The sequence below is a fragment of the Notolepis coatsorum genome (assembly GCF_963971535.1).
Source record: "Notolepis coatsorum genome assembly, chromosome: 14".
Lineage (NCBI taxonomy): Eukaryota > Metazoa > Chordata > Actinopteri > Aulopiformes > Paralepididae > Notolepis > Notolepis coatsorum.
This window is the reverse complement of record NC_140178.1, coordinates 78,284,478-78,301,504: the sequence shown is the minus strand read 5'-3', so window position 1 is coordinate 78,301,504 and position 17,027 is coordinate 78,284,478. Positions and strand designations below refer to the sequence as shown.

At 42.1% G+C, this 17,027-nt stretch overlaps 1 protein-coding gene across 2 annotated transcripts in view; it reads left to right on the top strand.

The window, feature by feature from the left end:
- Positions 1–2,597: 2,597 nt before the first annotated feature.
- rhot1a (ras homolog family member T1a) overlaps positions 2,598–17,027 on the top strand; it is an 86,797-nt gene continuing 72,367 nt past the window's right edge. For both annotated transcript variants that reach the window (XM_084329609.1, XM_084329608.1), the window contains exons 1-7: positions 2,598–2,967; positions 4,152–4,210; positions 4,642–4,723; positions 5,789–5,832; positions 5,930–5,983; positions 13,489–13,541; positions 15,986–16,094. In XM_084329609.1, coding sequence (XP_084185735.1) covers positions 2,931–2,967; positions 4,152–4,210; positions 4,642–4,723; positions 5,789–5,832; positions 5,930–5,983; positions 13,489–13,541; positions 15,986–16,094 — 438 coding nt within the window. In that variant the 5' untranslated portion in view covers positions 2,598–2,930. The remainder of the gene's footprint in view (positions 2,968–4,151; positions 4,211–4,641; positions 4,724–5,788; positions 5,833–5,929; positions 5,984–13,488; positions 13,542–15,985; positions 16,095–17,027) is intronic.

Sequence of the window (17,027 nt, the reverse complement as noted above, 5' to 3'; positions counted from 1 at the left end):
CAACAAGATCACACCGGCTACACGTGGTGCCGCTAGACCCGGATGCCCTGGGTGGAGTGAGTTTAGGGGGGTGAGTGTAACGGAGGTACCGCAGTATATCCACAGTCACGATGGTACAAGTAGTTCAGTGGCTGTGGATGGTAAGCGGTACTGCAAGTAAACTCACTCCCCAGAGGCATCCAGACCCGGAAGCAAGAAGTGAATTCACTTCTTGGTATAGTGGTCTGTGATGCCGCCCACGACGCGGGAGATCGTTCAAAATTGCGAGGGTGACCCCTCTGCACAAAAAGGGCAGCAAATTAGACCCAGGCAACTACCGCCCTGTTTCTATTCTCACCTCCATCTCGAAAGTCATGGAAAAAATAGTCTACGAACAGGTCGAAAAGTACCTAGCGGAAAAAAATCTAATCTACGAATTCCAATCTGGCTTCAGAACATCCCACTCCACTGACACATGCCTTCTCTATTTGAATGACCACATCAAACAAGAGGTGGACGCAGGCAAATACTGCGGCATGGTCATGCTGGACCTACAAAAGGCCTTTGACACGGTCAATCACTCCATTCTGATTGACAAGCTAAAAGCAATTGGTTTTGATAGTCTATCAGTGAGCTGGATGCAATCCTACCTTGAGGGGAGGGAACAGATGGTGGAGGTAAACGGTACCCTATCCCCCCCCCCTCACAGTGAGCTGTGGTGTTCCACAAGGAAGCATACTAGGACCGCTACTGTTCCTAATTTATGCAAATGACATGTCGTCAGCTTGTGACTGCAACTTGTTCCTGTTTGCGGACGACTCAGCCCTGCTGGTCTCTGACAAGAACAAGTTACAGGTTGAAAAAACCCTCAGCTCGGAACTAGGCAGAATCTGCATATGGCTCGCTGATAACAAACTATCATTACACATGGGCAAAACAGAGTCCATTCTCTTCGGTTCAAATAACAAACTCAGCAAGACCGACGGCTTCTCAGTTACAGTGGGTGACAATATTGTCACAAGGAAAGATGAAATTACCTACCTGGGTTCCATCCTAGAGGCTAATCTCTCCTGTGACAAAATGGCATCCAATGTAATAAAAAAAGTCAACCAACGAACTCGATTCTTGTACCGGATCTCCTCTCTGGTAAACAAGAACACCCTGAAGACTCTGGCAGGAGCACTCATTCAGGGGTACTACGACTATGCTTGCACCTCATGGTACCAAAGCACCTCAAAGGCGCTAAAAACAAAATTACAAACATCTCAAAACAAACTGGTCAGACTACTGCTTGACCTTACTCCTAGAACCCACCTCACCCCTGCCCACTTTGACAACCTAGGATGGCTTAGAGTAGACGACAGAGTACAACAACTTGCAATGGGCCTGGTCTACAAGATACACTACACGACCAAGGTACCCATGTACATGTCAAAATACTTCCCAAAGGTCAGTGAATACCACGATCACAACACCAGAGGGAGCTCCACAAATCATGTTAAACCCAGATTCGGCTCAAATAAGGGACTAAACACGTTTTGCAATTATGCCACATCAATGTGGAACGCCCTACCCAAAGCTGTAAAGGAATGTGGATCACTACCCACTTTCAAAACCTCTCTCAAGGGACACCTACGGGAGACTGCAATTCAACACTGGCCCCTGTAAATATCCTAACCCAACCCCCTCCAATGTACAGTCATTTACCTAGTATGGTTTTGTCAATAGTTCAATGTACAATTTTGTTTGTTTGTACAGTGTCTCCCCCCCCCCCCCCTCAATGTACAGTTTTACTTGTTTATACAGTGTGCCCCCCCCCCCCCCAACCACCTCCAATGTAAATTACCCAGTATGGTTGTCAATATCCCAATGTACCCAACCCCCCCCACCCAACCTCCTCCAATGTACAGTTTCTACGTCAAATGTATATACTCCCTTTTCTTGACTCCTTCTGTATCACAAACAGTACTGTATTTGCAAATCTGGTATGTCATAAATGTATAGATGTAGCAGTACTGACTATCTGTATGTCATGTATGTCATATATGTCCTGATGAATTGAAAATGGGGGACCCTGATGTAAACAAGACGAAAGTCTTTCTCTGGTCTGCATCCCCTTAACAATTGTGTGTATTGAGCTGTACTGTATTGTACCCATTCTGCAATCTGTTAATAAAGTTTTCAATCAATCAATCAATCAATCAATCGGGGTTCAACTCCCACTCAGGGCGATCCCTTAACAGGGGTCGAATCGACTAAACACAACGCAACAAGATCACACCGGCTACACTTGTACCCCGGTTGTGCAGTTGGTTATTTCAGGGCATTTGGACAAATAGCAGTTTCCCTGCTACATAGCAGTTTCTCCTGCTACTGGTATAACTCACGTATTTATTACAGTATACATAATATGCAGACAAATACTAATATTCAGATATTTGGTTCAATGTAGAAGAACCAATAGAAGTTGGTTCTTTTGACTCTGCTAGTCTGCTTTAAAATGTCATAACCATTGAGACAGTTTTTTATTTCGACGCTAGAGAGCATCGTGATGCGTCTTTCTATTGTCGAGGCCCAGTTTGTCCTCCACGGCTCGCTGTAGTCGCCGGGTACTGGAGGTCAGGCGTGCGCTGCTTGAATCATCCACTGCAGCGAAATAATACCATGAAAGTGCCGAAAAGAACCGGATTAACGTGATATTCGAGCGACAGGTCTCACGGCCGACTTTTTAAATCGCATCGCCGCTGACCAGGGAACTCAGAAGTAGAACAGAAACGAGAACAAAACCAACCAAGGGACGCGGGCACTTCTCCGTCCGTTTTGTCCTACAAACGGCACCGGGAGTGAGACAGCGACACAGGCCTGGCGTTAACCTGCGGGAGGACGGGAGAACACATGAGAGAATAGAGACTGTATTCATCATCTGTACAGTAAAGAAGCAACGCTCAAACATGAGAAAGGACGTGCGGATATTACTCGTCGGTGAACGTAAGTTAACGGTTCCTCGATCTTTTTTTTTTCTTAGCTAGCCCGCTAGCAAGGATGCTAACATTATAGCTCTATTGGGTTTTTGGCAGAGGCAATCAATGGATCGATAATGATGAGCATTCGGTGAGCAAAAAGAGCCATGTGGTGTTTGTTCATCACGCAACGTTATCGAAATGGAACAACTGTAATGGCTGTTATTAAGTTACATGGATTGGTGTTGATCTCCCAGGGTTTGCCGCAACAATAAACATACACTTGTTGGGGTTTAAAGGTGACATGCTAACGTTAAAGAAAGTGTTTCTAATTTCGTCTGATGGGTCAGGCGATCTAGCTTTCCCCCACTGCGACTGGTGACATGAATGAATCACGTGCCATATGAACCAGAAATGTATTGCATTGGGCTACTGTGCATAATGGCAGCATCCGTATGACATGATCATTAGTTTAGTTAATCTCGTTCCTCCTTTGTTCTGTTATGATATGGAGTACTATTTATATATCAGTTGTATGATGGTGCAGCCTGGCCTACATAGCTACAGAGGGGTAGTCAAAACGTTACGTGTCTTAGGTAGTGTAGTGCAATAAAATCTGTACGACTAGGAGTTGGGCTCCTGCATGCAACCTGTGGATCCATGTGGATTATGCACATCATGGCAGTCCATATCATCATAGCTGCATTATGCCATGTCTTCCTTTTGAATTTCCCCACAACAACGATGACTGTTTGTGTATTTGTTTTGTATTCTATCCACGTCTATATATTTTCGATCCAATTTAGTTTACTTCAGGTTGTAGCAGTAAATGTACATACTTTTATGTATAGATGTCAGAAGTCTTCAATAAAGGCCCCTCTCGCATTAGAAAACAATTGTTTGACCTCCTCTACCTACCACTGGCTTTATATCAGCCCTGGCCCACTTCTTCTGTTGTGGCCTCTGTGGAGTGCTGGCATTCACCAAGTTCCTCTCTCCAGCACTCTTGACACTCTGTGACAGCTAATGACACTCTCCAGCTGCCCTTGTCCGTGCCGCATCACTCAAACACATCATTCAGAATGCCGAGACTCGAGAGGTGATAAAAAGAGGTCCAATGCCCCCCATTCTCTGTAAAAGATCAGTGTCACCCCTATTTATGAAAATGATGCCCTGATTCTGTCGCTGTTTGTGTGTGTCCTGTCCATATAGCCAAGGTGGGGAAGACATCTCTGATAATGTCGCTGGTCAGCGAGGAGTTTCCTGACGAGGTACGGCTGAACTGACTCATATATTGACTTTACATTTCAGCACCTCACTGTATTATATTTACAACAACCAGTATATTCAGCCTTGCTAGCGTTGTCAAGTTATTCTCATCTCCCTCATGCTAGAAGTATGCTGGTTAATAGCTCATATATCCCTGTTATGGCCATTTATGAGACACATTGCTAATATGCATCTTCATATCCTGATCACAAATAGTATACCCAGAAGAAAAACACCAACATATTATTACCTTGGAAATGCATTCAACAAAGACTAACGGTGAGGGTGTAAAAGGTGTATATTTGCCTCTGCATCCTTGATAGTAACAGCACAGTGTATTTACATAATTTGTTATTATTTATTATCCATAATAAGATCAGGAGGATATTGTTGTGCATCATGTATATGCTACTCACTGTCTGGCATATTCCAGGTTCCTCTCCGAGCTGAGGAGATCACCATTCCGGCAGACGTCACCCCAGAGAGGGTCCCCACACACATAGTAGACTACTCAGGTAATAACAACCAAAACCCCTGCTGGTGCTGCTGATCACACATAGTGGACTACTCAGGTAATAACAACCAACACCCCTGCTGGTGCTGCTGATCACACATAGTGGACTACTCAGGTAATAACAACCAAAACCCCTGCTGGTGCTGCTGATCACACATAGTGGACTACTCAGGTAATAACAACCAACACCCCTGTTGGTGCTGCTGATCACACATAGTGGACTACTCAGGTAATAACAACCAACACCCCTGTTGGTGCTGCTGATGTTTGGAGTCCTGGAGAATCTTTTCCTGTTTCAGTCGGTACAACACAAGTCCTGTATGGAAGTCGGAGCCATGAAAGAATTTATTTGGGACCCTCAGATTTGTCATTTGGAAGGGCGGCTAGGTGGTGCAGTGGGCAAGGCGCTCACCACCAATGCAGGAGACGCTGGGTTCGAGCCCAGCTCTCCGCATTGCTATCAGCTTGACTGGTCGTTCATACTAATACAATTGGCAGTATTAGGGGGTGGGAAGCTGGTGGGTGGGGATCGGACGTTGTGGACAGCGACTCCTACAGGTCGGTTGGTGCGCCTGCGCAACAGAATCAGGAAGCGACGGGATCCCTGACGCTGAGAGATTGCGCTGTGCAGGTGAAAAGATGCGACTGCTGCTTCCTCGAGTACCGGAGGGGACACGTGATGCAAGGCTTAGTCCACATTGCAGCCGACCAGTGGGAGGCATGGCCTAACAGCGTTCGAGACAGGGGAGGGTAGAATTGGACGATACGAAATTGGGATGGGAGAAAAAATAGAAAAATGGGTGAAAAAGTAGATAGATTTTTTTTTTCATTTGGAACAGTTGTGGGATGATAAGAGTAAATCCTCGACTCGTATTGGTCTCTTTTGCCAGTACGGCCGTGAAATGGGTATTACATTCTATTCAAGGTGGTCTTAAAATGTCTTACATTTAACTTGTTGAAACCTGCAGGAACCCTGTTTAATGAAGTGTTCTATTTTGGAAGTGATAACAAGATGGATGAAATGTAAAACAGTTCACTGATGCACTGTGTCCTCTTGACCCCACAGAGGCAGAACAGTCAGACGAGCAACTCTATCAAGAAATATCCAAGGTAGGTTGGATTTATGAGTATCCTGTTTTGATCCTTTATTCGCTATTCTATTATGGATGTATGGGATAACATTGCTGTTTTTCTTATTTTTCCACAGGCAAATGTCATCTGCATAGTGTATTCAGTAAACAACAAGAAGTCTATTGAAAAGGTTAGTGTGGTTTTGCCTGTACTGTTGATTGCTACTGTTTAGCCAGTAATCCAGGTCCTATATAATTACTGTTTAGCCAGCTGGTCCTATATCATTACTGTTTAGCCAGTAATCCTGGTCCTATATCATTACTGTTTAGCCTGCTGGTCCTATATCATTACTGTTTAGCCAGCTGGTCATATATCATTACTGTTTAGCCTGCTGGTCCTATATCATTACTGTTTAGCCAGCTGGTCCTATATCATTACTGTTTAGCCAGCTGGTCCTATATCATTACTGTTTAGCCAGCTGGTCCTATATCATTACTGTTTAGCCTGCTGGTCCTATATCATTACTGTTTAGCCTGCTGGTCCTATATCATTACCAGGGGAGGAAATTAGGCCACTTTACTGGCCAAATGCTAGTATTTTTTACGTTTGGCTGGTAAAAAAAATCAGATACCCGCCAGTTGGCTGGTAAGCCAAAAAGTTAGTTTCCTCCCCTGCTGGCGAGTATACAAAAAAATAAAACATTCTGCAATCAATGCACTGGCAAACGGTGCGCGTCTTCTGAGTGTTCGCTTTAGTTGACAGTGCCACGAGAGCACTGCACAAGACCACCTGCGGACATATAATGTTTAATAAACGTTTGCGCAGTACTGGCCAACCCGCGGACATATAATAATAAAAGTCCCGCGGTACTAGGCTAGCCATCAGGAGCACTCGCAAACAGATAACGTTAAACACAGCAGAAGATGGAAAACAGACAGACTGACCAACGGGGAACTGCATCCAACCCTAGTACAACCCTCGAGTATAAGTTACTAAGGACACATTTAAATCACAGAGGTGTAATGTTAGTCTACTGGAACTGTATACAGTGGTTAGCTTCTAGTTAGCGTTTTAGCTATAGCTGCTTGCTAGCTAACGTTAGCCCCGTGTGCTCAAAGCAGCCAGCTAGGTGTATCTGTTATGACTATAATGTTTCCAAAAAAGCACCGGACTACGACGTAAGGTTAGACGTTTTATTTCATGCTCAAAAGCCCCTGGCTTGCACATCGCAGTCACGAAAGGGGCTAGCTCAACCAGTGCACTGTGCACAACAGCACACCAACCCAACTGACGTTACCACAACACTTGACGGTACTTCACAGCACTGTCGTAAGACCACCGTGCCGTCTTAAAGGCACAGTGTGCCTACCCAGATGCATACACAACATTGACACGGCTTGACATACAAAGAAGTAATTATCACAATTAGCGATTTTTTTTGTCTGGTAAAAAATCTGTTTGGCTGGTAAAAAAAATCAGATACTCGCCAGTTGGCTGGTAAGCCAAAAAGTTAGTTTCCTCCCCTGATCATTACTGTTTAGCCAGCTGGTCCTATATCATTACTGTTTAGCCAGCTGGTCCTATATCACTACTGTTTAGCCTGCTGGTCCTATATCATTACTGTTTAGCCAGTAATCCTGGTCCTATATCATTACTGTTTAGCCTGCTGGTCCTATATCATTACTGTTTAGCCTGCTGGTCCTATATCACTACTGTTTAGCCTGCTGGTCCTATATCACTACTGTTTAGCCGGCTGGTCCTATATCACTACTGTTTAGCCTGCTGGTCCTATATCATTACTGTTTAGCCAGCTGGTCCTATATCATTACTGTTTAGCCAGTAATCCTGGGCTGGTCCTATATCATTACTGTTTAGCCAGTAATCCTGGTCCTATATCATTACTGTTTAGCCAGCTGGTCCTATATCATTACTGTTTAGCCAGCTGGTCCTATATCATTACTGTTTAGCCTGCTGGTCCTATATCATTACTGTTTAGCCAGCTGGTCCTATATCATTACTGTTTAGCCTGCTGGTCCTATATCATTACTGTTTAGCCAGTAATCCTGGTTCTATATCCAGTTCGTGAACGCGTTCGTATTTTGGGGTGAACGTGAACTGAACGGATGTTTCCCCCCCTAAATGAAAGTAATTGAGAACGTGTTCATTCTCAGCGCTGTATAACGGCGTTCAAAAGTGCGTTCATTCTCAGCACTATATTATAACGGCGTTCAAAAGTGTGTCAGATTTCATATGCCTTTCAGCCGAAAACCCTGTTAAAACACACTGTAAACAGGCTTTAAAATAATGCTGAAAACCACACAATCTGGCAATCGCTCTGGGCGGAGCTTCGGGGAGTCTGGTAGTAGAGCAGCAGCACTCGCACTTTTAGAAGGTGCTGCACTCGCTCAGAGTCAGACTCTACGACGTCGGCGTATGAGCATTTAAAAGAGTTTTAGTTAAGGGCGGTTAGGTGGCCGAGCGGAGATTGCGTTCGTCACCAGCCCCGGAGCTGTGAGCTGGATTCGCTCGTTCGAATCCAGCTCACAGCTCCGGGGTTGTCACCAGCTTGGCTGGCCGTCTGCACTAATACAATTGGCTGTATTAGAGGGTGGGAGAAGCTGGCGGGGTGGGTCCGGGTCGTTGTAAAACAGCGACTCCTACAGTTCAGTCGGGGCGCCTGCTAAGCGCGGATTGGACTTGAGGGGGATAGTGTGGTCCTCCCACACGCTACGCCCTCTCAATGAGAATCCGTGCTGCCAGGTGAAAAGAAGCGGTGATTGGCTGGACGTGTGTCGGAGGAAGCACGTGGTAGCCTCCACTCTCCCAGATGATCTGACTGTGGGGGGTAAGTGCGCAGCGACCAGGAAGGGACTGGGAATCGGCATACGACTAACATTGGGATGGGAGAAAATCGGAGGAAAATGGAGGGGGAAAAAGACCAAAAAAAAAAAAATAGTTTTAGTTAAAGTCAGTAAATGTTTTGCACTTTGAATATTGAACTTTGAGGTACAACCTTAGTTTCATACCTCAGCCTGGTTCCTACCTCGTGTTGTGTTAGTACAGAGTTATGGTCGGCACATGTTTATATGTTTTTTCTTTTTATATATATATATATATATTTTTTTTTAAACATAAACGTAACAACAAATTAGACACACAAGCATTAACAGTAAACATCCAATGAAATCACCATTTGAATCATTATAAATGTAGTTTACGAGATATATACCTAATACTTGCTATCTAATACCCTACATACATGCTCTCGCTCGCTCACCCCCCCCGGACCCCCACTTGGATAATCCATCCATGTTCTTTAGTTTCTAACCAGGCACTACACTTCATATGCTAGCTTTTATTCTCTCCACCACTTCTAACCAGATTGCAATGTTGGTTTCACTGACATCTAAAATTCTTGCTGTAGATAGATAGATTCTAGATAAATCACATCGAGATAGGTAAGAACCCATACCTTCTGACACATTTTTTCCGGTTGAATCCATCGTGATGCTATCAGCTTTTTAGCAGCTGTGAGACCGGATAAAACTAGTCTCTTTAGCTGTATAGGGGCTCCATACTGAAAAGCATCATTCAACAGCAATACAGAGGGATGTACAGGTATGTTCAGAGATAAGAATACTGATAATTGCTGGGTCACTTCTTTCCAAAATATCTTAACCAGTGGGCAATCCCAATACATGTGCATGAATGTACCGTCATCCCCATTTGTACATAAGGAACATAGGGAGTCTTGTTTAAGTCCCATTCTGTTCAATCTTATAGGAGTCAGGTATGTCCTATGAATATAATTAAGATTAATTTGTTGATGGTCCGGGTTACGTGACGCAATTCGAACATTTGCCCAGACTTCTTGCCAATCAAAATCTATTTCCAAGTCTGGTATATCCTCCCTCCAGACTGAGTCTAGGGGGAGGATTCCATATGAAGACGTCAGTAAGTGATGATAAAAATCAGATACGAATCCTCTCGATGTCTCTCTTTCATAGAAGAATTTGTGATATCTGTGGTGCTCAATTGGTATCCTTAATGGGACTCCATGAGCCTTCAAACAATCCAATAACTGTGCGTAAAAATAATATGTGGAACTGGTGAGGTTACATTTTTTATTTATATCTTGATAGCTACAAAAACCCTGTTTGTTGAAAACATCTCCCAATGTGTGTATGCCCTGCTTTTCCCATTTGGGGTATCTTATAGGTTGTTTTCCAATAAGGAGTGCATTGTTATTGAATAGGGGAGTATGGCTATGCCATTTATGTTGGTTAGAATATTTATTTTGTGTTTCACGCCATATCCGGATCACATGTGTAATAAGGGGGCCAAATTTCAATTCGCATTGCTTAATTGATAATATGGTGTATACTATGTCCTGCAGTCTATGTGGTGCTACTATATTTTCTTCTAAGTTTCTCCAGGATACAGATGCTTGGGAGTCAAACCAGGTTGTCAGTGGTCTTAAAGAGTACGCTTTAAAATAGTGGTAAAAGTCTGGAAATGCCAAACCTCCGTCGGCTTTGTTTCTCTGTGTGGTCGATCTTTTTATTCGTGGAGGTTTGTTATTCCAAATAAATTTATATGCGGTGGAATGTAATTTTTTCCAGTAACCATCAGGAGGGGGTAACGGTAACATTGAGCTAATTAAGTTGATTCTAGGTAAAACATCCATCTTAACTATTGATACTCGTGCCTGTACTGAGTTTTTAAGTTTGGACCACCTGTCAAAGTCATATTTGATCTTATCTTGGATTTTTGTGTAATTGTACTTCACCGTTTGGCTTATAGTAGGGAATACCTCAATTCCTAAACATCTGAAGTGTTTAACCATTGGTATTTCTTCTGGAAGGAGTATATTCTTTGCAGGGGCATTAAGTGGAAGGAAAGCCGACTTTGGCCAATTTATCCTAAATCCCGATAGTTTGCCAAAGTCATCAATCAACTTAAGAAGATGAGGCATTGAGGTGTTTGGGTTTTGCATGAACAATATTACGTCGTCCGCATATAAACTAATGTGATGTTGTGTGCCCTTAATTGCGATTGGTTCTATGGATTGGGATTGTCTTATATATTGTGCTAAAGGCTCTAATGATAAAGTGAATAGTCCGGGACTAAGAGGGCAACCCTGTCTGGAAGAGCGCAATGCCGTAAAGATTTTGGAGGTGATTATACCTGTTGTAATCATGGCCGATGGGTCTTTGTATAATACTTTAATCATATCAATGAATCCTTTTCCTAACCCCATCCTTTCTAATACTGCCCATAGATAAGACCATTCCAACCTATCAAAGGCTTTCATCGCATCCAGGGACAGCATCGCCTTAGGTGTGGTGTCATCCTTGCTGGCATCTAGCACATGTAGTAACCGTCTTATATTATCCGTGATCAAGCGGCCTCTTATGAAGCCAGTCTGGTCAGGATGAACTAAAGACGTCATATGCTTTTGAAGTCTGATGGCTAATACCTTGGAGTACAGCTTGATATCGGTTCCGAGGAGGCTTAAGGGTCTATAACTACCGCAATCGGTGGGGTCTTTGTCTTTTTTAAGGAGGACTGTTATGAGTGCAATATTGTCGTTCTTATGGAAGTTCCCCTCCTTGATTGAATATAGAATCATATTAAGTAATAGGGGTCCAATTACATCCCAACATGAGAGGTACATTTCTGGTGGGATACCGTCTCTTCCAGGAGCCCTACCTCTTTGCATTTCAGATATGGCCTCCCTAAGTTCATCTAGTGTGATGGGTGTTTCTAACTGTTTAGCGTCATCCTCTGATAGTTTAGGAAGGTTAATTTGATTAGGATATATGTCCATTTTGTTTTGATCGAAGGCCATTTCTGATTTGTACAAGTTGGAGTAGAACTCTTTGAATGTCTCGTTGATTTTTTTAGGGTCTGTAACAAGTCCTTGCTGTGCCTTAATGGTAGTTATATCTGAAAATTATGCGTTGGCTCTTAACTGCATAGCTAGTAGGTGACTTGGTTTAGAGCCATGAAAGTAATGCTGTTGTCTTGTGCTATGTATTTGAACTTCAGATTGTTGTTTATAAATGTCATTAATCTATTTTTTTAACACATTAATTTGAGTTTCCAGTCGAACCGAGTAGTTGTATTGTAAAGAGGAAAATAACGTAGAGTAAAGCGTTTCCAGCTCTGCCAGTTTTGAACAACGATTCTTGTGTATTTTGGAGGAAAAGTTCCCGGTAAAATCCTTGATCAATCCCTTTACCGACATCCATAATATTCTGGGGTCCTGTATCGATTTCGCATTCTCCAGTAGGAATACAGAGAGAGCTTCTTTGAATTGTGTAATGAATTCCTTGTTTTTCAGCAATATCGAGTTAAATCGCCATCTTGGGGCTCGGGATGACAGTATACCAAATGATCCTTTTAGGAGTAAATAACAGTGATCTGATAGTGCATTGGGTACCATTTCCACGTCATAGTTATCAAATAGTCTAGGGGATGCAAAAACATAATCTATTCTGGAAAGTGTGTTATGTCTTGCAGATCGACAAGAGTACTTTCGGGTCGTAGGGTTGAGTGATCGCCATAGGTCATTTACACCTGTATTCTTAGACCAATCCTTTAACGCATTAGATGAATTTTTCTGGTTGTTGGAAAAGGTGGGATAAGATTCATCCATCCCGGGATCCAAAATGGCATTAAAATCTGCGCCAATTATAAATGAGTATTCAAGAAGGTTTAACATTGTTCTGGTAAGTGTAGTGTAGAAGTTAGCCTCGTACAGATTTGGGGCATTATGCCGCTACCAACGCTATTTTCCTATTCCTGTATACAATTTTAGCTATGGTTATCCGACCATCTGTATCAGACCATACTTCCTTGAATTCAATATTCAACTTCCGTTTCACGACTATAGCAACTCCACGGGATCTCGTTCCAAAGGAAGAGTGACTAATGTTATGATATATGTTGTCCGCTAGCGTAGCTTTGTCTTCCACTAAAATGTGCGTTTCGCTTAAAAGAGCCACATCAACCTGTTTGTTTTTCATCAGTGTGAGCACGCTTTTGCGTTTATGTTGATTATTTATTCCCCCAGTATTCCAGATCATTATATTCAAACTAGCTATAATCTATACATGTTTATATGTTATATGTTTGCACAATGACTACTTTCATTTTTGGTACTTTAAGTATATTTAGATTATTATACTTAATAAAGACCATTCAAGAAGCACGTTTTTCCTCATGTTTTTGAAAATATACTGTAGAGATGAAAGCTGCAGCTGCTACTAGTGTGGACTGAATGTACGGCAGCAAAGCGTTATGGAAATGTCAGTATTCTGTGGTTCTATTATGGGTTGTGGCAATACATTTGAAAAATAATAGCTCGCAGCAACGTATTGAAAAAAGAACTATAAACTATAAATGAGTTCATTTTTGAAACCATGAACTTTAGTTCAACATTTTTTATTTTGAACTATGAACTGAACTAGTTAATTTTAAAATTTGTGAACTGTGAACTGAACTAGCTCATGTAGAAAGTGAACTTTCCTAACACTGCCTATATCACTACTGTTTAGCCAGTAATCCTGGTCCCACATCATTACTGTTTAGCGTGTGTGTGTGTGTGTGTGTGTGTGTGTGTGTGTGTGTGTGGCTACAGTGTTTGTGTGTGGCTACAGTGTTTGATGAGTATTTTCTCACTCCCCACAGGTGACAAGCCATTGGATTCCCCTCATAAATGACAGGACAGACAAGGATAGCAGGTGTGTTTATGTCACTTTGGAGAGTGTGTGTGTGTTTCCCCTTGCCCTTGGGCCAGGGACAGCTGGGGTGGTGGTACTGTACATCTATCTTCATGTTTCCATGGTACAGAATGTCTTGCTAAGGCAGACACTGACCTGGTTTTGACCAACTCCTGGAGGACTGCTGCCCCAATAACAAACATTGCTCTGTAGCCAGCTGCCATGTGTGTTTCTAGCATGTGACTGTAGTAGCAGGGTTTACAAGAGTAGCATTTGACTGAAGGCAAATTTAATATACTGTATCTGCTTATGGCATTTGCCCCTATATACTCCTTAATGACCCATTCTGCCCTGTATATCAGCTATGAACTATCCTAATATGTATATCAGCTATGCACTGTTCTAATCTGCGCCATATTAATTATGAACTGGTCTAATCTGTATATCAGCTATGCACTGGGCTAATATGTATATCAGCTATGCACTGGCCTAATCTGTATATCAGATATGCACTGGCCTAATCTGTATATCAGATATGCACTGGCCTAATCTGTATATCAGGTATGCACTGGCCTAATCTGTATATCAGCTATGCACTGGCCTAATATGTATATCAGCTATGCACTGTTCTAATCTGCGCCATATCAGCTATGCACTGGCCTAATCTGTATATCAGTTTTGAACTGGCCTAATCTGTATATCAATTATGAACTGGCCTAATCTGTATATCAGTTTTGAACTGGCCTAATCTGTATATCAGTTTTGAACTGGCCTAATCTGTATATCAGTTTTGAACTGGCCTAATCTGTATATCAGATATGAACTGTTCTAATCTGCGCCATATCAATTATGAACTGGCCTAATCTGTATATCAGTTATTAGTGATGCACGATATATCGGCCGCCGGTATAATATCGGCCGATATGGCCGTTTTTTTACACATCGGTATCGGTCCGATATCAAGATAGGGCCGATATTAAATCTTTTTATTTTATTTTTATTTTTTTTAATCTTTTTTTTATTTTTTACACGTTTTGGCCTTAAATAGTTTCAAAATATCTGTCATTTCTGAAAATAAGTTACAAAAGTAAAAAAAATATGCGTTTTGGAAAATAGCTCATTATTTGATTATCATAAAGTGTTTTCTATACAGAGATATCGACATCGGTAAATATCGGTATCGGCCAGAACAGCAATATTAATATCGGTTATGGGTATCGGCCACAATTTTCACATCGGTGCATCACTATTAGTTATGAACTGGGCTAATCTGTATATCAGATATGAACTGGCCTGATCTGTATATCAGCTATGCACTGGCCTAATATGTATATCAGATATGCACTGGCCTAATCTGTATATCAGATATGCACTGGCCTAATATGTATATCAGATATGCACTGGCCTAATATGTATATCAGATATGCACTGGCCTAATCTGTATATCAGATATGCACTGGCCTAATATGTATATCAGATATGCACTGGCCTAATCTGTATATCAGATATGCACTGGCTTAATATGTATGTCAGCTATGCACTGGCCTAACCATAATGTCAGGACAGTGTTTTGCTGATGCATTGGATATTGTGTTATGCCCCCCCCCCCCCCCCCCCCCCAAGAGGAAATGGGTTGTTGACACTTTTTGGCTGTAAATTATATATGAATAGCAGAACTGTTAAAGCTATTATTCTATTGTGCTGTATCATGGCAACCTGAATGGCAGTATTTTTAGATGGCTATATGTCCACTGACAAGCTCACTGCAACTGACGGTGGATTTTTACAACCGCTGTCTTCTAGGACGGCTGATAATTAAAGAGTAATAAACCTTTTCTACCATACAGATTGTGTCACACACTGTTACACAAGCCTCAATGCTTTATATGTCAGACCACGTCATTGATGAGCTTCATTAAGCTAAACCAGTTCAGCTAGAGTGATTATTACGATAACCAAATCTAAGCTAATGCTGTGATAAAAACAGTGATGCATTAACATGTGATGTTGTGATCAGACAGTGGCATATTCAATTCACATGTGATGTTGTGATCAGACAGTGATGTATTAACATGTGATGTTGTGATCACTGACAGTGGTGTATTTTCATGTGATGTTGTGATCACTGACAGTGGTGTATTTTCATGTGATGTTGCAGGGTACATGTGATGTTGTGATCAGACAGTGATGTATTAACATGTGATGTATTAACATGTGATGTTGTGATCAGACAGTGATGTAACATGTGATGTTGTGATCAGACAGTAGTGATGTATTTACATGTGATGTTGTGATCACTGACAGTGGTGTATTTTCATGTGATGTTGCAGGGTACATGTGATCAGACAGTGATGTATTTACATGTGATGTTGTGATCAGACAGTAGTGATGTATTTACATGTGATGTTGCAGGGTACATGTGATGTTGTGATCAGACAGTGATGTATTTACATGTGATGTTGCAGAGTACCTCTGATCCTGGTGGGGAACAAGTCTGACTTGGTGGAACACAGCAGCATGGAAACCATCCTGCCCATCATGAACCAGTATCAGGACATTGAGACCTGCGTAGAGGTATGTACACACGCACGCACGCACACACGCATATACACATACAACGACAGACCCCAGTCTGCAAAAATGTATTGACTCTGGATGCAGGGTGGCGCAATAAACCACACTTTCTGTTTTAAATCTTTTTATTTTTCATGAGGTTTCACATTCAATCGACAGATCTACAGAATGTTCAGTGTCACTCTCATGAACAATTTTTAACAATTTTCCTTGTGCTCCCCACTCAATCCATTCTCCCATCTCTCACTCACACTCACACACTGGGACATACACACACGTACACGCGCACACACGCGCATACAGGCATTCACACACACACACACACATACACACATACACTTGCCCACATACACACAAATAAACAATTAGACAACAAAAAAAAGAAAATAATAATAATAAAAATAAAGTAAAATAAAATAAAATAAAGTAAAGGGACAGTAGGTAAATCATAAGTAATTAAGGAATAAGGAATAAAAGTGCAAATGTCGGTATTGTAAACAGTGACATTTTATAGCACCCAGTTGCTCACACCTGCCTGTCGATAGCTACTCCGACAGAGAAGGGTCCGGGCGGCTGCGTGTTCAGCTCCCTTTCCCAGACCCGACCCCGTGGGGGCAGGGTTCGACAGCCATGCGCAGGCAACCAGGCACTTATACGCAGACAAAGAGCCTCAACAGATCAGATAATCTAATCTGCTAAAACTCCACGTCTGTTATTTAGATATGACACATTTATAGGACTACATTATGAGTTTCCAGTTGAGTATAGAGTGGATTCCAGAGTTCTTGAAATAAGTGACCCTGGTTGTGCTTTTCAAGCGTTATCTTTTCTAAGGGAAGAAACTGAGATATTTGTTCTATGAACATATTGAATGTTGGTGCGATTTCATTTTTCCATAGAAGAAGTATACATTTCTTTGCAAAATATGTTATG